At 45.0% G+C, this 22,603-nt stretch overlaps 1 protein-coding gene across 1 annotated transcript; it reads left to right on the forward strand.

Moving 5' to 3' along the window:
- Positions 1-5,088: 5,088 nt before the first annotated feature.
- Positions 5,089-6,021, forward strand: LOC120928234 (olfactory receptor 1020-like). Its single transcript, XM_040339342.1, has one exon. The coding sequence runs from the start codon at positions 5,089-5,091 to the stop codon at positions 6,019-6,021; it is 933 nt and encodes a 310-aa protein (XP_040195276.1).
- Positions 6,022-22,603: the final 16,582 nt, after the last annotated feature.

The following is a 22,603-nucleotide window of genomic DNA, read 5'->3' on the forward strand; positions in this document are numbered from 1 at the left end:
ACGCCGTTAAGTAACGATTGCCCGTCAGTGGGTAATTAGTAATGTAACTGATTACCTTTGCTCCAGTGGGAGCGCCGTTGCCGTTAGATTCGCTGCGTTACCGAAAATTACTAAGAGCGTCTCAGACTGTCTGTGACATGACACGTCAGTGCGGGATGGAGCTGGCCTGTGATTGGATGGCTGGGTCACGTGACGCACTCGTCGACGTGACGACGTTGGAGTGACTCGTCACTCGTCGTGGGTGGCGCTGGCCTGGCGCATGCATGCGCCTGCAGTCTCCGAGTCCCGCCCGCCCTGAGGCTGTAGCAGTGCCAGTGTGTGTCACGAGGAGGGAGTGAGTCTCAGTCTGGCTCACCTCCTCACCTCAGCCGACAGCCGCCGACATCTCCCCTGTCCCCCGGGGGGGCTCCGCTCCACCATCCACCGCCGGTCTGGAGTCACCTCACCTCGCCAGCAGACCTAACAGCATTGCACCGACCGACCGTGGCCCTGCGCAGGTAAGGAGTCGAGCGGTTTGGATTGCTTGGAACGGGGAGTGGGGGTCTGGGGGGGGGGGAGAGAGCGGCCTAGTACCAGAGAATCTTTTTTTTTTTTTTTTTAAATAGCTGCAGACTGGGGGGTGTGGGTGTAAAGAATTGGACTTTTGTATCGATGGCTGAATTAGCAGGGTTTGCCAGGGACAGCAATGAGCAGAAGTAATTAGGGTGTGCTGCCTGGGCACACCCCGCATGTCAGTATTGCTGGCGCAGCCTGGGCAGTGATGGGCACTGGGGCAGGTGGAGTTGATATAATTAATTGTACACAGTATTGCATTTGCTGGACATGTGGAGCGGTCCGGTGGACTGTGTCACACAGTGTGACACTCTACCAGACCGCTTCACATGTCCAGCAAATGCAATACTGTGTACAATTATTAATATCATCATCACACTCCAGTGTCCAGCAATACTGTACAATATAGATTCAGTGTGCAGTGTGAGTGACACTGCTGCAGTGCACACTGAATCTATATTGTACAGTATTGCTGCCTGAGCAGGTGGAGTGTGATGATGATATTAATAATTGTACACAGTATTGCATTTGCTGGGCCTGCCATATACTGTACTATACTGTATAACTGCACTACAAAATTCCTTTACAAATAATGCATATTTTAAAATGTTATTACTAATAACATTTTAAAATATGCATTATTTGTAAAGGAATTTTGTAGTGCAGTTATACAGTATAGTACAGTACAGTATATGGCAGGCCCAGCAAATGCAATACTGTGTACAATTATTAATATCATCATCACACTCCACCTGCCCAGCAATACTGTACAATATAGATTCAGTGTGCACTGCAGCAGTGTCACTCACACTGCACACTGAATCTATATTGTACAGTATTGCTGGACACTGGAGTGTAATGATGATATTAATAATTGTACACAGTACGAAATGTTCTAAAACACTGTAAATAGTGTTTTTATTCTTCAATTAGTTAATATAAACATCTTTGATATTAAAGATGTTATAGAACGTAATAGCATTGTAGAATATAAAAAAAAAATCTCAGTTACTTTTCCGAGTAACTAGTTACTTTGCTAATAAAGTAACTGAGTCACTAACTCAATTATTTTTTCGGCAAGTAACTTGTAATTGTAACTAGTTACTTTTTTAAAGGAAGATGAACAACACTGATTATACTTATACTATAGAAATGGCATCTCTGACTCCATCAAAGTCTACAAATTTAGTTTTTTAACTGAAAGTCACTGCAACCAAAAAGTGTCAGAACTAGTTTTTGAGCTTCCACAACTTCACACCTGAGTGAGTCTACTATGAGGCCTCGCACACATGGCCGAGGAACTCGACGTGCCAAACACATCGAGTTCCTCGGCCAGTTCAGCCCTGAAGCCGCCGAGGAGCTCGGCGGGCCGAGAGCTCCCATAGAACAACGAGAAAATAGAGAACATGTTCTCTATTTTCTCGACGAGTTCCTCAGCGGCTCCATCGGGCCGAAAGTGTACACACGACAGAGTTTCTCGGCAGAATCCGGCTCTGACCGAGTTTCTCGCCGAATTCTGCCGAGAAACTCTGTCGTGTGTACGAGGCCTAACACTTTCTTTGGATTCAGTTTTTTAACCCTCTGCAGACCAGGCACTATACATTGACAGCCAGTCTACTCCCCTGTCATTCTGAGAGGACATACTGGTATGTCCGCAAGGAAGTGCAGCCCGCACAGTCCTCTGATCTTGAACTGATTGGACACAGCGGATCACAGGCAAAAGGTAAAGAGCCAATGGGAGTGGCTTTGTACCAAGTGATCGCTGTGACAAATTATAGCATCTCAGAATGTAAATAAAGGCTTCAGCTAGCCAGTTTGTCACTTACTGGTCTCACACATTGATCTGCATGCGAGATGAAAAAAGCCTTCTGAATACCCCCCAGCTCAATCCAGTACAGTACCAAAAATATTAAAATCCACCCCCTATTGTCATTCATTCCTTCTGAATATGTCAGGCCAATTCTATCTTTGATCTGACCTGTATGTTAACTCCTCACCTACCTTATCCTGAACATCAACCCCTTCATCTCCATCCTCCCATTGTATGTGACCTGTACATTAACCCTTTCACTTCCTGATCCCTCTGTGTCTGAACTGTATATTTAATTTACTGAGTTCACCATTACCAAGCACCGTGTTTTAACTACTTCAATTCCAGCATGTATAGTTAATTTCCAAAAAAGTGGGGCTAAAAATCTGATCACCTTTAGGTGTTCTATATACAGTAACAATTATAAAACACAGTGGTTAATAAATATCACCAAAATAAAGCTCTATCTGTCTCAAAAATATTCTAAAATTTGGTACAATGTCATCCTGTTTTTTACATACTGTCAACAGTCAGTGTCCCTGATCACCACACCAGTCATATTAAACGCTGTACTGCTTTGGTGACAGTATATAAAAAAAAGAAATCCACCTTATTAATGCTGCCAAGGTTTGCATTCCACAAAAATGGAAACACACCAACACTCCATCGATTGGTCAATGGTTAGCTGTGGTAAACGAGATTAATAATATGGAACATTTAACAGCGGCTATGAAACTTAAAGCAGAGGTTCACCCAAAAAATCAATTTTTAACATTACATTCAGCCGAGTTGTCATAATAACAATCGGCTGTTTTTTTTTTTTTTTTATCCCCGTACATACCGTTTTTTTACCGCCGATTCCGGGTATGTCTTCTGCGGGACTGGGCGTTCCTAATTGAGTGACAGGCTTCCGACCGTCGCATACTGCGCGTCACGAGTTGCCAAAAGAAGCCGAACATCGGTGCGCAGGCGCCGTATATAGCCGCACCGACGTTCGGCTTCTTTCGGCAACTCGTGACGCGCTGTATGCGACAGTCGGAAGCCTGTCAATCAGATAGGAACGCCCAGTCCCGCAGAAGACATACTCGGAAGCGGTGGTGAAAATACGGTATGTACGGGGATAAAATTTAAAAAAACAGCCGATTGTCATTATGACAACTCGGCTGAATGTAATGTTAAAAAATTTTTTTTTGGGTGAAGCCCCGCTTTAAAGAGGAACAATTCCATAAAACGTGGTATCACTGGCACGGCTTTCAATTTTTGCGGGTCTATGCTTCGTATTTATCCTCTCAGGTCATATAGAGTGAAATAAAAACTATAAATGCAGAACTGAAGATATCTTGACAGCTTTGCGCTGCCTGCCTTTCTTTTATTAGAAGGCTACACGCGGCTTGCTCTGGGGGCACATGGAGAAGCAGAGCTTTGGGGCCACTTTGTGCAAAACCATTGCACAGAGCAGGTAAGTATAACATGCTTGTTATTTAAGAAAAATAAATAAAAGGGCCTTTACAATTACTTTAACCACTTGCTGACCATGTAACATACTTGTACTGCCGCAAAAATCACTATTCTCTATTGCGCAGAATCACGTACGTTTACGTCATTTCTTGCAATATCCTCTAGGGGGCACACGCCGCAGGAGACCTGATTGCGCACTGATTATACAGAGGGGGAGCCAATCAGTGGGTCCAGCGGACCCGATGTCCGCAGGCCACCCGTAATGCTTCCCAAACGAGGCAGAGCGGCAATCTGCTTATGTAAACTAGACAGATCGCCATTCTGACAGGGGAGAAGACGGAGATCGATGTGTTTCTGTTAAGCAGAAACACGTATCTCTGTCTTCACCCAGTCAGAGCATCCCCCACACAGTTAGCAAGCACTCCCAGGGAACACATTTAAACATTTGATAGCCCCTGATGTTAATCCCTTCCCTTCCAGTGTCATTAGTACAGTGACAGTGCATTTCTGGCACTTAGTGTCATACTTGTCCACTGCAATGTTGCAGTCCTGCTTTTTTTTCTTTACATATTTATTATTGGATGTGTTTTATAGCAGAAAATAAAAAAATATATATATTTTTTTCAAAATTTACGCTTTTTTGTTGTTTATAGTGCAAAAAATAAAAACTGTAGAAGTGATCGAATACCACAAAAAGAAAGCACTATTTGTGGGGGGGGGAGAAAAATCAATTCAATTTGGGTACAGCATCGCACAACCGCACATTTGTCAGTTAAAGTAACGCAGTGCAGTATCGCATTGGTTAAAGCTCCATCTTCTGACTGGATAGAAATCTGCATAACTTTATTATATTATGCTATATTTCAGATGTACCAGTCTAAAAAATATATATATATACTGTATATATATATATATTTTTTTTTAAATATATATCATATCAGGAGCAAGCTTTTTCTCTGATTCAAACCCAATCACACGCACTTTTTCTCCCATGATGCAGTAGCTCTCAGCTCAGCATTTGAAAGCTCACTCCTGTGATGGTGAGCAGTAACACTAGGTTTATCTTACCAATGTCCTAGAAGTATTCCAGTCAGGCTTCAAGAGGAACATAAATGGCCTACACCTATAGCAAGGGCATTATTTAATTTTGGATGAGCTATATTGGTGGTGGTTTAAAAAAAAAACTACCAACTTTTTTGAATTTTCTCTACTAAGGAACATTTTTATACCAGATCTTGTTTTTATCTATTTTCCCCACAGCTGTTCCAATGAATAACTGCAGCATACAATCCATAGACACAGAATTCATCTTCACAGGACTGACTAACAATCCGGATCTCAAGATTCCACTCTTCCTAGCGTTCCTGATTATTTATGTTATTGCCATTCTAGGAAATTTGGGTATTATTGCCACTATTCAGCTGGAATCTGGACTCCACACTCCGATGTACTTCTTTGTGAGCCAGCTGGCGATGCTCGATCTTTTCTATACATCCATTATAACGCCAAACACACTGGTAAACCTAACCAGAAAAGTAAAATCTGTAAATATTGCTGGATGTGCTACACAATTGTTGCTCTTCGGAGGTTCAGCGACCACAGAGAGTTATCTTTTAGCTGAAATGGCTTACGACAGATTTGTAGCAATACGTCAGCCTTTGTTGTATGTAACGATTATGTCAAGCAGGTTGTGTAAGCTTCTGGTGGGCGGAGCCTATTTTGCAGGGTTTCTAAACTCTGCCATCCACATAAGTTTTACATTTGCATTAAAATACTGGAAAGGCAATGTAATCGACCATTTCTACTGTGACATCCCACCACTGTTTAAACTAACATGTTCTGATACATTTCTTAATAGGGTATTTATTTTTATTTTCGGAGGATTTACAGGTGCCATCTGCATGTCAACCATCCTGTACTCTTATATCAACATCCTGATTGCTATTCTGGGCATTCAATCTGGCAGAAGTAAAGCTTTCTCAACATGTGCCTCTCATCTGACTTGTGTCTTTATATTTTATGGTTCTCTGATTTGTGCATATCTTAGAACTCCATCAGACTATCTGCACATTAATGATAAAATTATTTCTGTATTCTATGCAGTAGTAATACCCACTATAAATCCAATGATTTACAGTTTGAGAAATACAGAAGTAAAAGAAGCCGTGAGTAAAATTGCCAACAAATATTTATTTTTTTGATTAGATAATTTTTTTTGATTTGTAAAAGGAGCTACTAACATGTTTTGAACAGTTTTTTACTATGCCTAAAATGAAACCTAGCTAAATAATGCTGCTGTTTTTTACTACTTTTGGTTCGCATTGTAGGGCTGCTAAGGAAGAGACGCATCATTGATTTCCTTTCTGATAGGGGTGTAACAATAAATGATGGCTCCCCTCAAATTCCTCAATTTGCAGGTTCTTTGACACTGTCTGTGACACTGACACAGTTCTGATCCACTATAATGCCGTGTACACACGGTCGGAATTTCCGACATCAAATATTCGATGTGAGCTTGTTGTCGGAAAATCCGACCGTGTGTCTGCTCCATCGGACATTTTCTGTTGGAATGTTTGACAACAAATGTTTGAGAGCTGGCTCTCAATTTTTCCGACAACAAAAGTTCTTGTCGGAAATTCCGATCGTCTGTAGCCAATTCCGACGCACAAAAAACCTACGCATTTTCTGAATCAATTCGACGCATGCTCAGAATCATTGAACTTAATTTTTCTCAGCTCATCATAGTGTTGTACATGACCGCGTTCTTGACGTTCGGAATTTCCCGACAACATTTGTGTGACCGTGTGTTCATGCAGGGTCAGCTGCCACTTCAATTACACTAAAAGAGCCACTTCCCCAGTGTAGACTGCAGAGTTGGGATGGCAGCCTGGTCCTGCGACAGTGTAATGCCACGTACACACGATCAGGCTTTTGCCCGGCCAAAAGCACATCGGAAATTCCGATGGAATTCCATCGGAGTAAGATAGAACATGTTCTATTTTTAAACTCTGATGGAATTCATCGGAATTTCCAATGAAATTTCTCCGATGGGGCATACACACCGTCTGTTTTTTTTCCATCTGAAATTCCAATCGTGTGTACAGGGCTTAAAAATTAGCTAGAAAGTACAGAAGCAGATAATAGTAAACTGCGCCAAGTAGGAAACCAGATATTAGGCTGGTAAAAAGCAATGATAATAAATAATATGAATAAAAGCACATTCAGTCCAATAAAAGGTTCGTAGCAGCACCACCATGTGTCAGCAAAACTTCAGTGTGAACACCACCAAACCGAAAGCCGCTTACCAGAACCACCCAAACATTAGGCATGTAGACAGATTTTATTCAATGGGCTCCACATCAGATTAGCATCAGACTGGGGAGGGATCCAGGGAGCAGATCTCAAAATTGCACCACATCAATGATTGAACATATCCTCGGTATATAAATAAAAACGGACCATATCGGGATATCCCCATTGAGAACGTCTGTTAATGACGAAACGTCGTCTGGGAAGGCGCACACTGACGTCACCGCGTTCCATCTGAAGGAGGAAGGGCTCCTATTGCCGGCCAGCATACATACACGCTTTTAATCATGAGATGTTTGTAAGTACATGTCTTATGCATTTTTATTAAATATTTCGTACGGTATCACGCTATGCTCCGTTTTTATTTATATACCGAGGATATGTTCAATCATCGATGTGGTGCAATTTGAGATCTGATCCCTGGATCCCTCCCCAGTCTGTTGCTAATCTGATGTGGAGCCCATTGAATAAAATCTGTCTACATGCCTAATGTTTGGGTGGTTCTGGTAAACGGCTTTCAGTTTGGTGGTGGTGTGTTCACACTGAAGTTTTGCTGACACATGGTGGTGCTGCTACGAACCTTTTATTGGACTGAATGTGCTTTTATTTATATTATTTATTATCATTTCTTTTTACCAGTCTGATATCTGGTTTCCTACTTGGCGCAGTTTACTTTTATATTGGACTTTATATGCTTATCACATTTCTTCTGCTGCCTTGACGCATATATATTTAGAACGTTTTTGACAAGCGCAGTTTTTTCTCCCTACAAAAGCAGATAAGGTTCCTGCCTATTACATCTCTCCTTCCCCACCCACACTAAATTACTTAGAGGACGGAGCCTCGTCTGACAGCCCTGCATCCATAAAAGCACTGAAAAGTATTGACTTACAAACCATTAAGCCGCGTACACACGATTAGTCCATCCGATGAAAACGGACCGATGGACCGTTTTCATCAGTTAACCGATGAAGCTGACTGATGGTCCGTCGCGCCTACACACCATCGGTTAAAAAAACGATCGTGTCAGAACGCAGTGACGTAAAATACAACGCCATGCTGAAAAAAATGAAGTTCAATGCTTCCAAGCATGCGTCGACTTGATTCTGAGCATGCGTGGATTTTTAACCGATGGTTGTTCCTACTAACGATCGTTTTTTAAATAAATAAAAAATAATTAAATAGCACATCAACAATTACTACTGACAAAGAAGAAAAGGAAGTAACATTTTGCACGGCTCTTGCAATGCTTTGGACAATATCGCATTTGGATTCATTCGTCATGTTATGATTTGAAGATCCTGTTGCATCCACCTCCATTCAACCCAAACACAATAAGTGGTAATCATCTTATTTTACTTTTAGACCTTACTGTATTTATTCCAATATGTTTCCATTTCATATGTAGGGCATTTTTTATAATAATTAAAAATATTAATGCAAAAAGAATCGGCTGATTATCCAAGAGTCAAAGACTACTGCACCACTCTCATCTGAATAAACCAAATTAATCCGAATTAATACATATTCATTCAGTATGTTATTAAAGGGGTTGTAAAGGTTCGTGTTTTTTCACCTTAATGCATCCTATGCATTAAGGTGAAAAAACACCTGGCAATGACGGACCCCCCCCCAGCCCCGCCCCCCCCCGTTTACTTACCTGAGCCCATTCACCTGATGTCCGCATCCTCCGGCGTCCTCTTCTCCACGGAGTCTGGCCGTTGATTGGATAGATTGATAGCAGCACAGCCACTGGCTCGCGCTGCTGTCAATCACATCCAATGACGTGGCCACTGTCATACACTCTGGGGCTGATTTACCAAGCCTTTACTCCATGACTCATGGAGTAAAAGCAGGAGTAGCAGCCGTTTGGTCATTTACTAAAGAAATACGCTGCTAGTGCAGTGTATTTCCCTAGTTACTAATGTGCTCCGTGCGCCCAGGAGAGGGTGCATTGTGCACCAGTACAGACCTGGCGCACGGCACATTGAACTGTAAATTGCGGGGGTTCGGGCGGGAGTTTATTAGGGGGGGAGGTGGGGGGATGCAGGGGAAGTGAAGTGATATGTGTTTGAATGTGTTTGGCGGGCCGAATTGAAAGGGAAAGTGTTTTTTGAAAACAGATCCCTGTACGCTTGCAAAGTACGCCTGAACCTCGGGAGGTTCATTTGCATACTGGGCATGCGCAGAGAGAAATTTCGGCGCTTCCCGTGCGCCTTGTCGCCGTGAAAATCTTGGTAAATACCAAGCGGCGTACCCGTGAATGCGCTGCGTGATGCGGCGCACGGGAATCTCCGAGCTGTTTTCAGCCATGAAGGGGAACTCCGCGCCAAATTTCAAACTTGAAATCGGCGCAGGTCCCCCTTCAGGGCTACATTAGGCTCTTAGGCTTGGTCCGGAACGTGAGGGGTTAAACCCCCCCCCAGATCCAAACCAAGCCCTCATCCCAAGCACGCAGTCTGGCCCGGACAGGAATGGGGGTGGGGATGAGCGAGCGCCCCCCCTCCTGAGCCGTACCAGACCGCATGCCCTCAACATGGGGGAGTGTGTGCTGTGGGGGAGGGGGGCACTGCCCCCCCACCCCACAGCACTCTTGCCCCCATGTCAATAGGGACAAGAGCCTCTTCCCGACAACCCTTGCCATTGGTTGTCGGGGTATGCGGGCGGGGCTAATCGGAATCTGCGAGCTCCCTTTAATAAGGGGGCCCCCAGATACCGGCCCCCCACCCTATGTGAATGAGTATGGGGTACATCGTACCTCTACCCATTCACATGGGGGAAAGTGTAAAGTAAAATAAAACACCACACAATAAAATATTTTATTAATCTGCTCCGGAGCCCCCCCTTTCTTCTTTAGCTCTCTTACAAGGGGGGGTTTCTTCTCTCCCGATCTTCTGCCGGGACCCTGGGCTTCGGTGATTTCTGCCGGGGGAGGGCGCCATCCCTTGGTCCTCTCCGGAGCCTTCCGCCGGATGCCCCCACCCCATTTAAGCTCTTTTACATTAGGGGGGGGCATCCGGACTTCGGGGTCTTCTGCCGGGGGATGGCGCTTATCCCCCGGTCTTTCCGGTGCCTTCCGCCAGGGTTCCGGTCTTCCTGGTCTTCTGCCAGGGGTGCGCCAACTCCCCGGTCTTTTCTCTGCTCCCTCTTCTGCCTGGCTCCCCCGCGGAGCCAGGGCTTTCTTCCGTCTCTCTTCCTTCTTCTGCCTGTCTCCTCCGGGAGCACAGGGCTTGTCTGCGCTGTCCTCTCCCTTCTCTTCCATTGGATGTTGTTACGACGAGGTTCCGCGCTGACATGCCGTGTCAGCGGCGGGCATGGACTTATATAGGGCAATGCCACCATGTGACCTCAACCCATGTGACATCACATTCCCTGGGCATGATGGGAATGTGATGTCAAATGGGTTGAGGTCACATGGTGGCATTGCCCTATATAAGTCCATGCCCGCTGCTCAGACGGCATTCCAGAGCCGGACCTCGTCGTGTCAACATCGAATGGAAGAGAAGGGAGAAGACAGCGCAGACAAGCCCTGTGCTCCGCGGAGGAGACAGGCAGAAGCGGAAGGCATCGCAGAAGCGCGCGGGTGTCACCCCCCGGCGGAAAACACCGTAGAAGGAGGTCCCGGTTGAATTACGCTGCTGAAGACGGGGGTGGGGTGCAAGTGCACCCCCCCCACAGAAACCGACGAAGCCTGGGACCCTCCCCCAAAGGCAGGAGCCTCACTGGTGAAGGGGGTCCCGGTGAATTACGGCGCTGAAGACGGGGGTGGGGTGCAAGTGCACCCCCTCCGCAGAAATCGACGAAGCCCGGGACCCTCCCCCAAAGGCAGGAGCCTCACTGGTGAAGGGGGTTCCGGCAGAAGATGGCGAAGCCCGAGGCCTAATGGGGTGGTGGTGGGGGGCCCCGGCAGAAGACCCCCGGCTGACTAATAAATTAATTTTTAAATGTGTGTGGTGTATTATTTTTTTCCATTTTTTTTCCCCCAGGTGAATGGGTAGGGGTACAATGTACCCCATACTCATTCACATAGGGTGGGGGGCCGGAATCTGGGGGCCCCTTTATTAAAGGGGCCTCTCAGATTCTGATAAGCCCTCCGCCCGCATACCCCGACAACCAACGGCCAGGGTTGTCGGGAAGAGGCTCTTGTCCCCATCAACATGGGGACATCCTCCCCATGTTGAGGGCATGTGGCCTGGTGCGGCTCATGAGGGGGGGGCGCTCGCTCGTCCCCACCCCCATTCCTGTCTGGCCAGACTGCGTGCCTGGGATAAGAGCTTGGTCTGGATCTTGGGGGGGACGACCCCACGCTGTTTTTTTTGCGCGGGTTTAACCCCTTAAGTTCCAGACCAAGCCTAAGAGCCTGGTATGCACCTGGAGGGAACCCACGTTATTTTTTTTTTGGGGTCTGGAGTTCCCCTTCATGAACAGCGATCTGTCATTTACCCATGTCAGTCCAACCCCGCCCTTCAGTTAGAACACACCCAGGGAACATATTTAACCCCTCCCTCGCACCTAGTGTTAACCCCTTCCCTGCCAGTGGCATTTTTATAGTAAGCAATGCATTTTTACAGCACTGATCGCTAGAAAAATGCCAATGGTTCCAAAAAAGTGTCCGATGTGTCCGCCATAATGTCGCAGTACCGATAAAAATCACTGATCGCCGCAATAACTAGTTAAAACAAAAAAAAGCCATATTTTGTAGACGCTATAACTTTTGCCAAAACCAAACACTAAACGCTATTTGCGATTTTTTGGAACCAAAAAGATGTAGAATACGTATCGGCCTAAACTGAGGGTTTTTTTATTTTTTATAATATATATTTTTGGGGATATTTATTATAGCAAAAAGTAAAAATAATTCTTTATTTTTTAAAATTGTCGCTCTATTTTTGGATAGAGCTCTAAAAAAAAAAAAAACGCAGAAGTGATCAAATACCACCAAAATAAAGCTCTCTTTGTGGGGAAAAAAAAAGGTTGTCAATTTTGTTTGGGAGCCACGTCGCACGACTGCGCAATTGTCAGTTAAAGCGACGCCGTGCCGAATCACAAAAACTGGCCCGGTCATGTGTGGTTTGAATGGTGTTTACATATGTGGGCGGCACTTACGCAAGTCCCGCCCACATATATAAACATCGTTCAAACCACACATGTGAGGTATTGACGCGTGCGTTAGAGCGAGAGCAATACTTTTAGCACTAGACCTTCTTTGTAACTATAAACTGGTAACCTGGAAAAAAAAGAAAAAGGTCGCCTATGGGGATATTCACGGAATGAATTTTGGCCCCATTGCAGGAGTGTTTCCAATAGTAAAGCGTGACATGTAAGGTATCTATTTACTCGGTGTAACATCATCTTTCACATTATCCCCAAAAATTGGGCTAACTTTAGTGTTTTGTTAATTTTTAACCACTTGAGCCCCGGACCATATTGCTGGTCAATGACCGGGCCAGGCTGGAAAGCATGAGATCAGGGGTAAAAAAAAAAAAACTCTCATGCCATTGCAGCTTTGTTCCTACATGTGTGATGAACTGAGTCTGCTCAAACACTTAGAAAAAATCCTTTCTTTTAAATAGGTGAAAATCACTTAGATGGTCATAGAGCGTGGGTTGGGTTAATTAAACAGGTGTAAGCTCACCCACACTAGAGACTGCAATTTGTTCATGTGATTTCAATTGCTTCATTACTAGCACATGTTATAAAAACCGTGCATCGATCAGTCCTCAGCTGCCTTCATAGGGGCAGGCAGAAATGCTGTTGCGGAACACAAATGTGGTTTGTTGCATGGGTTTTTATTTTGCCAATGGTTTTTGTTTATTTTTAAATGATGTTCACTTTGATGTATTTGTCTCTGCTGCCTTATTTTATGAAAAAATTGTGAAGATGTTGCGACTTTAAATCTGTTTATTTTGAGTTTTGAAGTGTATTTTTGTTTGTGTGTGTTTGTTTGTTTTTTTGCTTTCCTTGTTTTGTTGACCAATAAAAATTACTTTAAAATTTTGAAGTTTGTTTTTTGTTACTTTTTCATGCAACATATTTTGACAGCTGCAGCTGAAATAGGTTTGGGCCTAACAAATTAGGTGTGATTTTTGTCTAAGCTTCTTTCCTGGTGTGTAATCATGAAATGTTTGCCATGTTTATTCCACATGACTTTAAAGACAAACTGGTAAGTATTTTCTTTTAACTGTAGTGGCCCTCAAGTACCCCCGACAGGACATGTTTTGTGGATTTCTCTTATCAAGAATTGCTGTCCAGACTGTCTTTTAAAGCACATGTGCAAGATGAAGGAAAACCTGCAAACATGGCCTGTGGGGGGGGGGGGGGGGTTGCTATTGGTGGACAGGCTTGAAGTGCTGATTTACAGCACTGTGCTTAAATCTAGGGCAAGGCAATCCTATTCTAATTGTGGGTGTTTGAGGGAAGCCAAGTGAGTGTTAGAACCCCTGCTTGTGTTTTTTTTTTTGGGTTGAGCTTTGTGTCCCTTTTCTTAAAATTGGCTTCACTTCCTGTCACACAGCTGAACAGGAAGTGAGGTTAAAACCCTACCAGTGTCTTTTCTTGGGGACACAGGTCAATCTAACTAGTGTCCCCATTAAGCAAATTGCACTCCAGCACTGCTGTGTACACCCCAAATCATGGGTCTTCAAACTACGGCCCTCCAGTTGTTCAGGAACTACAATTCCCATCATGCCTAGTCATGTCTGTGAATGTCAGTGCATTACAAGGCCTCATGGGATGTGTAGTTCTACAACAGTTGGAGGGCCGTAGTTTGAGGATCCCTGCCCCAAATGATTATTTAGTTTGGGGTTTAGTAAAGGCAAAGCCACTCTGCAGTACAAGCATAGTTGCTGAAAATCAGAGAGGAAGCACTGATGGTTTTAACATCCAATCCTGTAGAAGCAAAGTTGTTTTGTTTTCTTCCTTGCTTTGCACTTGTAGTGCAAAGTGGATTTGCCTTTAGTAAATGGACCCCAAAGTCCAAGATCCCTAATAATTTGGGGTGTACACAGCAAAATGCTAGAGTGCAATTTACATAATGGGAAACTATTTAGATTGATCTCTGTGTCCCCAAGAAAAGATATTAGTAAGGTTTTACCCTCACTTCCTGTTTGGCTATGTGACAGGAAGTGAATGAATTAGAAAGGGTGAAGACACCTCACAAATGTTCTCACTATCAGGGGTGCAGACATCCCCAAAAAAATTAGCAGATAATACTTATTTGCAAATTAATAATTTTTTAGTTAACATTGGGTGGGGTGCTCTAACACACACATTCCTACATATTAGCAACGCTGTATCCTGGCCTATTGGCATGGTTATATTTTCTTAGGCCTCTCAATAAAACTCTATGACATTTGTGCTAAAACTAGAACCAGGGGCGGACTGACAACTCATGGGGCCCCCGGGCAATAGAAGAGTATGGGGCCCCTCTGGCTTACAGATGGTCACCACGCCAGGAGGTAGTGCAGAGGCGGGCAGCTAAAATCTTGGGATATTCACATTAAAAGCATGTCATTTTCGGACATATCAGGGACAGATCTAAAAAAAACACAGATTTTTACATACTGTCCCTGGTTTTACTGAGCCTGGCAACCCGGATGGGGCCCCCTAGTGGCATGGGGCCCTCGGGCAGTGCCCGAGTGACTCAATGGTCAGTCCGCCCCTGACTAGAACTATAATCAACACTTTTTATTTTCTTTAATTTTGGATAGAGTGAGGGAGGGTTATAGGCCCTGTCAGTTTATTTTGTATTATCTGTGTCCAATTGGGGAGATTTGCCTTCACTTCCTGCCCCATAGCCAAACAGTAAGTGAGAGAAAAACTATGCAAATTAACCACTTCCCGCCCAGCCTATGGTCGATTTACGTCCGGGAAGTGGTTACACAATCCTGACAGGACGTCCTGCAGGATTTCATGCCGCGCGCGCCTGTGGGGGCACGCAGCGCGGCGATCGGTGATGCGGGGTGTCAGTCTGACACCCTGCATCTCCGATCTCGGTAAAGAGTCTCTCACGGAGACGGAGACTCTTTACTACGTGATCAGCCGTGTCCAATCACGGCTGATCACGATGTAAACAGGAAGAGCCATCGATGGCTCTTCCTCACTCGCGTCTGACAGACGCGAGTATAGGAGAGCCGATCGGCGGCTCTCCTGACAGGGGGCGTTCGCGCTGATTGTTTATCAGCGCAGCCCCCCCTCGGATCACCACACTGGACCACCAGGGTGGGCAAAAAAAAAAAAAATATGGAAAAAAAAAACAAAAAGCATTAAAAAAAAAGAAAAAAGATGCCAATCAGTGCCCACAAATGGGCACTGACTGGCAACCTGGGAAAATCAGTGCCACCCCACAGTGTCCATCAGTGCCACCCCACAGTGTCCATCAGTGCCACCCCACAGTGCCCATCCATGCACAGTGCCCACCTATCAGTGCCCACCTGTGCCACCCATAAGTATCCATCAGTGCCACCCATAAGTGCCGCCCATGAGTGCCCATCTGTGCCGCCCATGAGTGCCCATCAGTGCCGCCTATGAGTGCCCATCAGTGCCGCATACCAGCGCCACCAATCAATGCCACCTCATCTGTGCCCGTCAGTACTACCTCATCGATGTCCATCAGTGCCATCTCATCGGTGCCCATCAGTGCCGCTATATCAGTGCCCGTAATTGAAAGAGAAAAACTTATTTACAAAAAAATTAACAGAAAAAAATAAAAACATATTTTTTTTCAAAATTTGCAGTCTTTTTTTAGTTGTTGCACAAAAAAAAAATCGCAGAGGTGATCAAATACCAACAAAAGAAAGCTCTATTTGTGGGGGAAAAAGGACGCCAATTTTGTTTGGGTACAGTGTTGTATGACCGCGCAATTGCCATTCAAAGTGCGACAGTGCTGAAAGCTGAAAATTGGCTTGGGCGGGAAGGTGCGTAAGTGCCTGGTATGGAAGTGGTTAAGGGAATCCAGTGCCCCCCTCCCCCCCAGAACTAGTGTGTGGGTCCCCTGAAAATTCCTGGGCGGGTCATACAAAAACAGGGTGTGACCTTGACAGGAAGGGGTGGGTCATTTTTCTATTAGGAGGTGCAGATATGTAGTCAGGCCTAGGGCAGAACAAAACCTAAATATACTCCTGCATATTAGGGCTTATTTAGACCGGATCCGATTTACAGCGTGTTTTTATATTGTGGGAGGAAACCCACGCAGGCACAGGGAGAACATGCAAACTCCATGCAGATGGTGTCACGGGCTGGATTCGAACCAGCGACCCTTTTGCTGCTAGGTCAAAGTGCTATACACTACACCACTGTGCTGAACGAACATGATTGCAGCTGAAAGCATGAGATCTTATTTTTTTTTTTCAATACCATGCTTTCCAGCCTTATTGACCCCGCCTCTCTCCATAAAGAGGACCTGTCACACACTAGTCCTATTACAAGGGATGTTTACATTCCTTGTAATAGGAAGAAAAGTGATCCAAAATCAAAAAAGTGACAAAAAAGTGCAAGAAGAAAAATATGAGGTAAAAAAAACAAACAAAAAAATAAAATAACGCCCCTGTCCCTAGAAGCTCGCACTCAGAAGCGAATATGCATGTAAGTCCCGCCCACATATGTAAACACCATTCAAACCACACATGTGAGGTATTGACGCGTGCGTTAGAGCGAGAGCAATAATTCTAGCCCTAGACCTCCTCTGTAACTCTGAACTGGTCACCTGTAAAAAAAAAAACAAGCATCGCCTATGGATATTTTTATGTCCCGAAGTTTGGCGCCATTCCATGAGTGTGTGCAATATTAAAGCGTGACAAGTTAGGTATCTATTATCCATAAAAATTGGGCTAACTTTACTGTTTTTTTTTTTTTAATTCATGAACCGTGTTTTTTTTTGGGCCAAAAAAAAAAGGCGTTTGAAAAATTATTGCGCAAATACCGTTGGAAATCAAATAAAAAATGACCGCCACTTTATTCCCTAGGGTGTCTGCTAAAAAATTATATATAATGTTTGGGGGTCCTGATTAATTTCCCAGGAACAAAATATAATTTTTACATGAAGGAGAGAAGTGCCAGAATAGGCGCGGTATGGAAGTGGTTAAAGTGAAATAATAAAAGTGAAATATTCCTTTAAATTTCATACAGGGGGAGGGGGATTACACGCATGTTTCCCGTGCTTAGAACTGTCCCTGTACAAGATGTCATTTCTGAAGTGAAACAAAAAAAAGGAAGTTTAAAGTACTCATGGCTATAAAGAATACAGTCATTGCTCATTAAAAATAATAAAAATAATAAAAAAATAAATGGGGGTCCCTCCAAATTAAATTACCAGGCCCTTCAGGTCTGGAATGGATATTAAGGGGAACCCCGCCGTAAAAACCCCCCAAAAAAATGGCGTGGGGTCCCCCCAAATATCCATACCAGGCCCTTCAGGTCTGGTGTGGATTTTAAGGGGAACTCCACCCCAAATTGAAAAAAAATGGCGTGGAGTCCCCCTAAAAATCCACACCAGACCCTTATCCGAGCACGCTGACCTGGCCGGCCGCAGAAAAGAGTGCGGCCCCCCCCTCTCCTGAACCGCACCAGGCCACATGCCCTCAACATGGGGAGGATGTCCCCATGTTGATGGGGACAAGGGCCTCATCCCCACAACCCTTGCCCGGTGGTTGTGGGGGTCTGCGGGCGGGGGGCTTATCAGAATCTGGAAGACCCCTTTAACAAAGGGGACCCCCAGATCCTGCCCCCCCCCTGTGTGAAATGGTAATGGGGTACATTGTACCTCTACCATTTCACCCCAAAAAAATGTCAAAAGTGTTAAAAATGACAGTAGCCGGTTTTTGACAAATCTTTTAATAAAATCTTCTTTTCTTCTTTCCTTCGGGTTTATTCCGCTGCTTCTTTCTTGGGTCTTCTCGTCCACATCTTGCCCGACGTGTTCTTCTATCTTCTCCGTCCGTCCTTCAGCCTTCTGGTCCCGCATCTTGCCCGTTGTCTTCTCCTGTCTTCTTCTCCGTCCGTCCGCCAGCCTTCTCGTCCACCTTTTTTTCTGCCCCGGACGCAGCGCTTGAATTTGATTTGGCCGCCGTGTTCCCGCTCCTGGGACCCGCCCCCCTCTGACGCCACAGGTAAACTCATATGAAAGTCCGCGTGTGGCATATGTGCGTCAGAGGGGGGCGGGGTCACATGAGTGTGACACGGCGGGAACTTCAATTGGAAGCGGCGGCATCTTCTTCTCCAGGCGGCGCGCTTGAAATTTAATTCCCCCGCCGTGTGACGCTCTGTGACCCCGCCCCCCTCTGACGCACATGACCTTCTTAGGAGTTTACTTGTGGCGTCAGAGGGGGGCGGGTCCCAGGAGCGCAACACGGCGGCCAATTCAAATTCAAGCGCGCTGTCCGGGGAAGAAAAAGATGTGGACGAGAAGGCTGGCGGACGGACGGAGAAGAAGACAGGAGAAGACAACGGGCAAGATGCGGGACCAGAAGGCTGAAGGACGGACGGAGAAGATAGAAGAACACGTCGGGCAAGATGTGGACGAGAAGACCCAAGAAAGAAGCAGCGGAAGAAACCCGAAGGAAAGAAGAAAATAAGATTTTATTAAAAGATTTGTCAAAAACCGGCTACTGTAATTTTTAACACTTTTGACATTTTTTTGGGGGTGAAATGGTAGAGGTACAATGTACCCCATTACCATTTCACATAGGGGGGGCAGGATCTGGGGGTCCCCTTTGTTAAAGGGGTCTTCCAGATTCTGATAAGCCCCCTGCCCGCAGACCCCCACAACCACCGGGCAAGGGTTGTGGGGATGAGGCCCTTGTCCCCATCAACATGGGGACATCCTCCCCATGTTGAGGGCATGTGGCCTGGTGCGGTTCAGGAGAGGGGGGGCGCACTCTGTCCCCCCCTCTTTTCTGCGGCCGGCCAGGTTAACGTGCTCGGATAAGGGTCTGGTGTGGATTTTTAGGGGGACTCCACGCCATTTTTTTTTAAATTTGGGGTGGAGTTCCCCTTAAAATCCACACCACACCTGAAGGGCCTGGAATGGATATTTGCCGGGAACCGCATGTCTTTTTTTTTTGGGGTTTTTACGGCGGGGTTCCCCTTAATATCCATTCCAGACCTGAAGGGCCTGGTAATTTAATTTGGGGGAACCCCTACACATTTTGTTGTTTGTTTTATGAATGAATCCCTTTAGAATTGTCAGAGCCGACAATTCATTATAGCCGCGTGTGAATTTTTAAATGACTTTTTTCCTTCTGAATGTCATTTTGTGCACGGGCAGTTCTAAGTGCGGGAAAAATGCGCTATTTCACATGCTGACATTACACCCCCCCCTAGGTAAATTAATTAAAAGAAATTTAAAGGAATATTTCACTTTTATTGTTTCACTTTAAGCATTATTCATTTCACTGCTCCCAAGAAAACGTCCGTTTTAAAAAATAAAAAAAACATTGATACATGTCCCCTGGGGCAGGACTGAGGTCCCCAAACACTTTTTAGGACATAACTTGCAGATTAGCCTTTAAAATGAACACTTTTGATTTCTCCCATAGACTTCTATAGGGAGTTCGGCGCGGCTTTACATATTACTTTCAATGCGCCGGCTGCTACGCTGGTTCATGCGCCTAATTAAGCCTCCACCCGGCGCACTAATTAAGGCATGAACCAGCGCAGCGCACAGAGCATAGTAAATCAGCCCCTCTGTGTCTATGGACGCAGCATGTATGAGAGGGAGCACGACTGCAAGCTAACCCCCTTGGGATAGAGCTTTACAGAGGGGGTTAGCTATTACGGAGAGGAGACAGCCACCGAGGGGCCCCAGAACAGGAGGATCAAACTGCACAGTGGAGGTAAGTATAACGTTTGTTATTTAAAAAAAAAAACATACAACCCCTTTAAGTTTAATTAATTTCCCTATTCCCAATTGACATTGTTTGTTGGGTCGTGCACATACAAATTAAATGAATAATCTCACAGGTTACACCCCAATACAAAAAATAATCTTATTAGAATATTCACACTAAGCTCATTGGGAATAAAAAAAATACATAGAGATCATTTGTTATGTTGTTACCTTATTTCAGAGTCATGCCTACCCCTAGCACTATAGCTTTCTCTGTGTTCTCCACATATAGCAGACCCCTTTCCTATAAGGCAAGCAGATGTACCAAGAACTTGGTTGCCCCCAGGTCTTATACACAATGCTATAGAACCTGGCTACCTCACTTGCACAGACGAAAGCTAAGCACAGAAAATAGGTACTTGCGGTTGGCCGACAGGCAAAGTGGTTTTGTCCAGGTTCAAGGCAGGCAACATTCAGAGAGTAGTCAGGGTCATATCCATTGTCAAAGGGCAGGCAGAATTCAGAGAGTAGTTCAAGTACAATCCAAGGTTATTAACAAGGGAATCAAACCTAGCAGGCAGGCCAGTAATCAGGCAAAGGTCAAGGCACGGGAACAAGGTAGATAAACAGGGAGCTTCTTGCAAACACTTTCACAAGAATGACACCAAGGGCTTGACAGGCTTAAAACAAGTTTGATCTCCACGCAGGACTGTGTCTACATCAATCGCCCTTCAGGGGGACAGTCAGACAGGGAGAGTGCAGTTCAGCCAAAACCAGTATGCTGAAATGACACCAGCAGCTGCCACGTAACAGGATTGCTTTGATGAAGGCTCCTTAGCCAAAAATGCGTCAGCGTATAGTCTGTACCCGTGTACCCATGTAACCAATAAAGGACTTTTACTCAAGGGCATCCAAGTTGCTAGCCCTTTTTGATTTAAGTATTGTATTTATGGGGCCTGAACGTCCTGACTAGAGCACCGGATCATAGTTCGTGGACTTCTATATTGGCAGTGGAGCTGGGGGGTAACATTGTGTTTCTATTATTGTTAAATGGTTCATTGTTTTATTGTGTATGAGTTTGGCTCCCCCTAGTGCCTGCTGGAATCTGCCAGGATTTTTCTTTCCTCCTTGAGAATGAACAGAACAATGCATTATGGGACATGTAGTCTGGATGAGAAAGTGACGCTGTTGCCCGGATCAGCTCTGGACTACAGGACACACAATGCAAAGCGCACAGAACAGCCTGTTGGGAGGAGAGATTAAAGGACAGGCGCAGCCTGTTTTCAGCCTCTCTGGACACCATTCTGAACCTGCCAGCAGGAGGTCTGTGTGATAGGGAGAGAGAGACTGCAGCCTATACAGCAGAGAGCTGGATCGCCCGCCTCAGAGGGACCTCGGAGGACAGCACTGCCATTCCAGCAAGCGGCCTACGCACCAGAGCATCTGGGACCACATGTACTCCAGCTCACCGAGAGTCACAGCGCAGCGTGGCAGCGCCATTTTCTCCAGACGAAGAAACCAGAAGGGATTCCGGCCGGAGCCCTACATCTATTGGGGTCCATTGTAGTGAGAGTGCACCTGTCCATCCAGATAGAGATTACAGTATTGCTGAGTGAGTTATTTTCTACAGACTGGCTGGTGAGACTTGTAGTTTCACGGATGTGAATCTACTCCTTCACAGGCATCATACAGCTGGAGCTTGGGGCCTTGTTCTTTTCTCCCCTGTGCTGTAAGGTCAGTACTGTATTGCACTCATATTTAAAGAGGAATCTACAAGTGGTGACATTTCTTCAGTTTAAGTATTCATTTGTTGTTCAGTACTTTTGTCTTTTATCTACCTGGATTACAAAAGTTCAAAAATGCAGTATAAATAACAGGCTAGCTTAAGATATCCAGAATTGAAAGAACATTCACCATCTTCTTCTGTGATTATGCTTTACTGCTTTACATTTAGGGCTAATCACTGAATTACAACCTAGGGGGAGCCATTTTGTGAGATATTTTCTATATTTACATTAGGTTTCTGTGTGTATGGCTGCACTGTATGTTGGTTTGTGTGCTGAGGCCTCAGAGGAATGGTATCCAATGTGTTAAAGGTGTTGGATATGTCTTTCTCTGTGTACCTGTTCGCATACACCTATTCAGGTCATCAAGGTACATGCTTGGTATATCTGTATTAAGTGATATTTTCTGTCATTCATAAATTGTGTTCATTCCTGCCTTCTATTGTGTTTATTCTTTACCTCAGTAAACATTTATGAGTGGTTCAGTGATACTGTGTGAGTTTCTCATTATTAAAGCAACATTTCAGAATGGAACCCAAGGTGACAGAGATAAGAGAGGGTTTTGCAGAGTCGGAGTAGCCAGTGGGGTATAGAGTCTATCAGCAGCCCTCATAGGAGTACTGCTACATAGAAGTGTTTTATTCTTCACACAAAGAATATCCCTGGAAATGGATCCACCACCTTTAACTAATTAATGCTGGTATTATGGGACTATGTGGCATCACAGAATTGGGCCTTCTTCCTTTGCAAATATGCACACCGGCATTTGTGCTGGAAGCACATTCTATAGCATGATCCCAGCACTGAAACCAAGCTGTCACCAACAATTAAAAGTAATAATAAATAAAAAATAAATAAAACATTTTT

The sequence above is a fragment of the Rana temporaria genome, chromosome 2 (genome assembly GCF_905171775.1).
Source record: "Rana temporaria chromosome 2, aRanTem1.1, whole genome shotgun sequence".
Classification (NCBI taxonomy): Eukaryota; Metazoa; Chordata; class Amphibia; order Anura; family Ranidae; genus Rana; species Rana temporaria.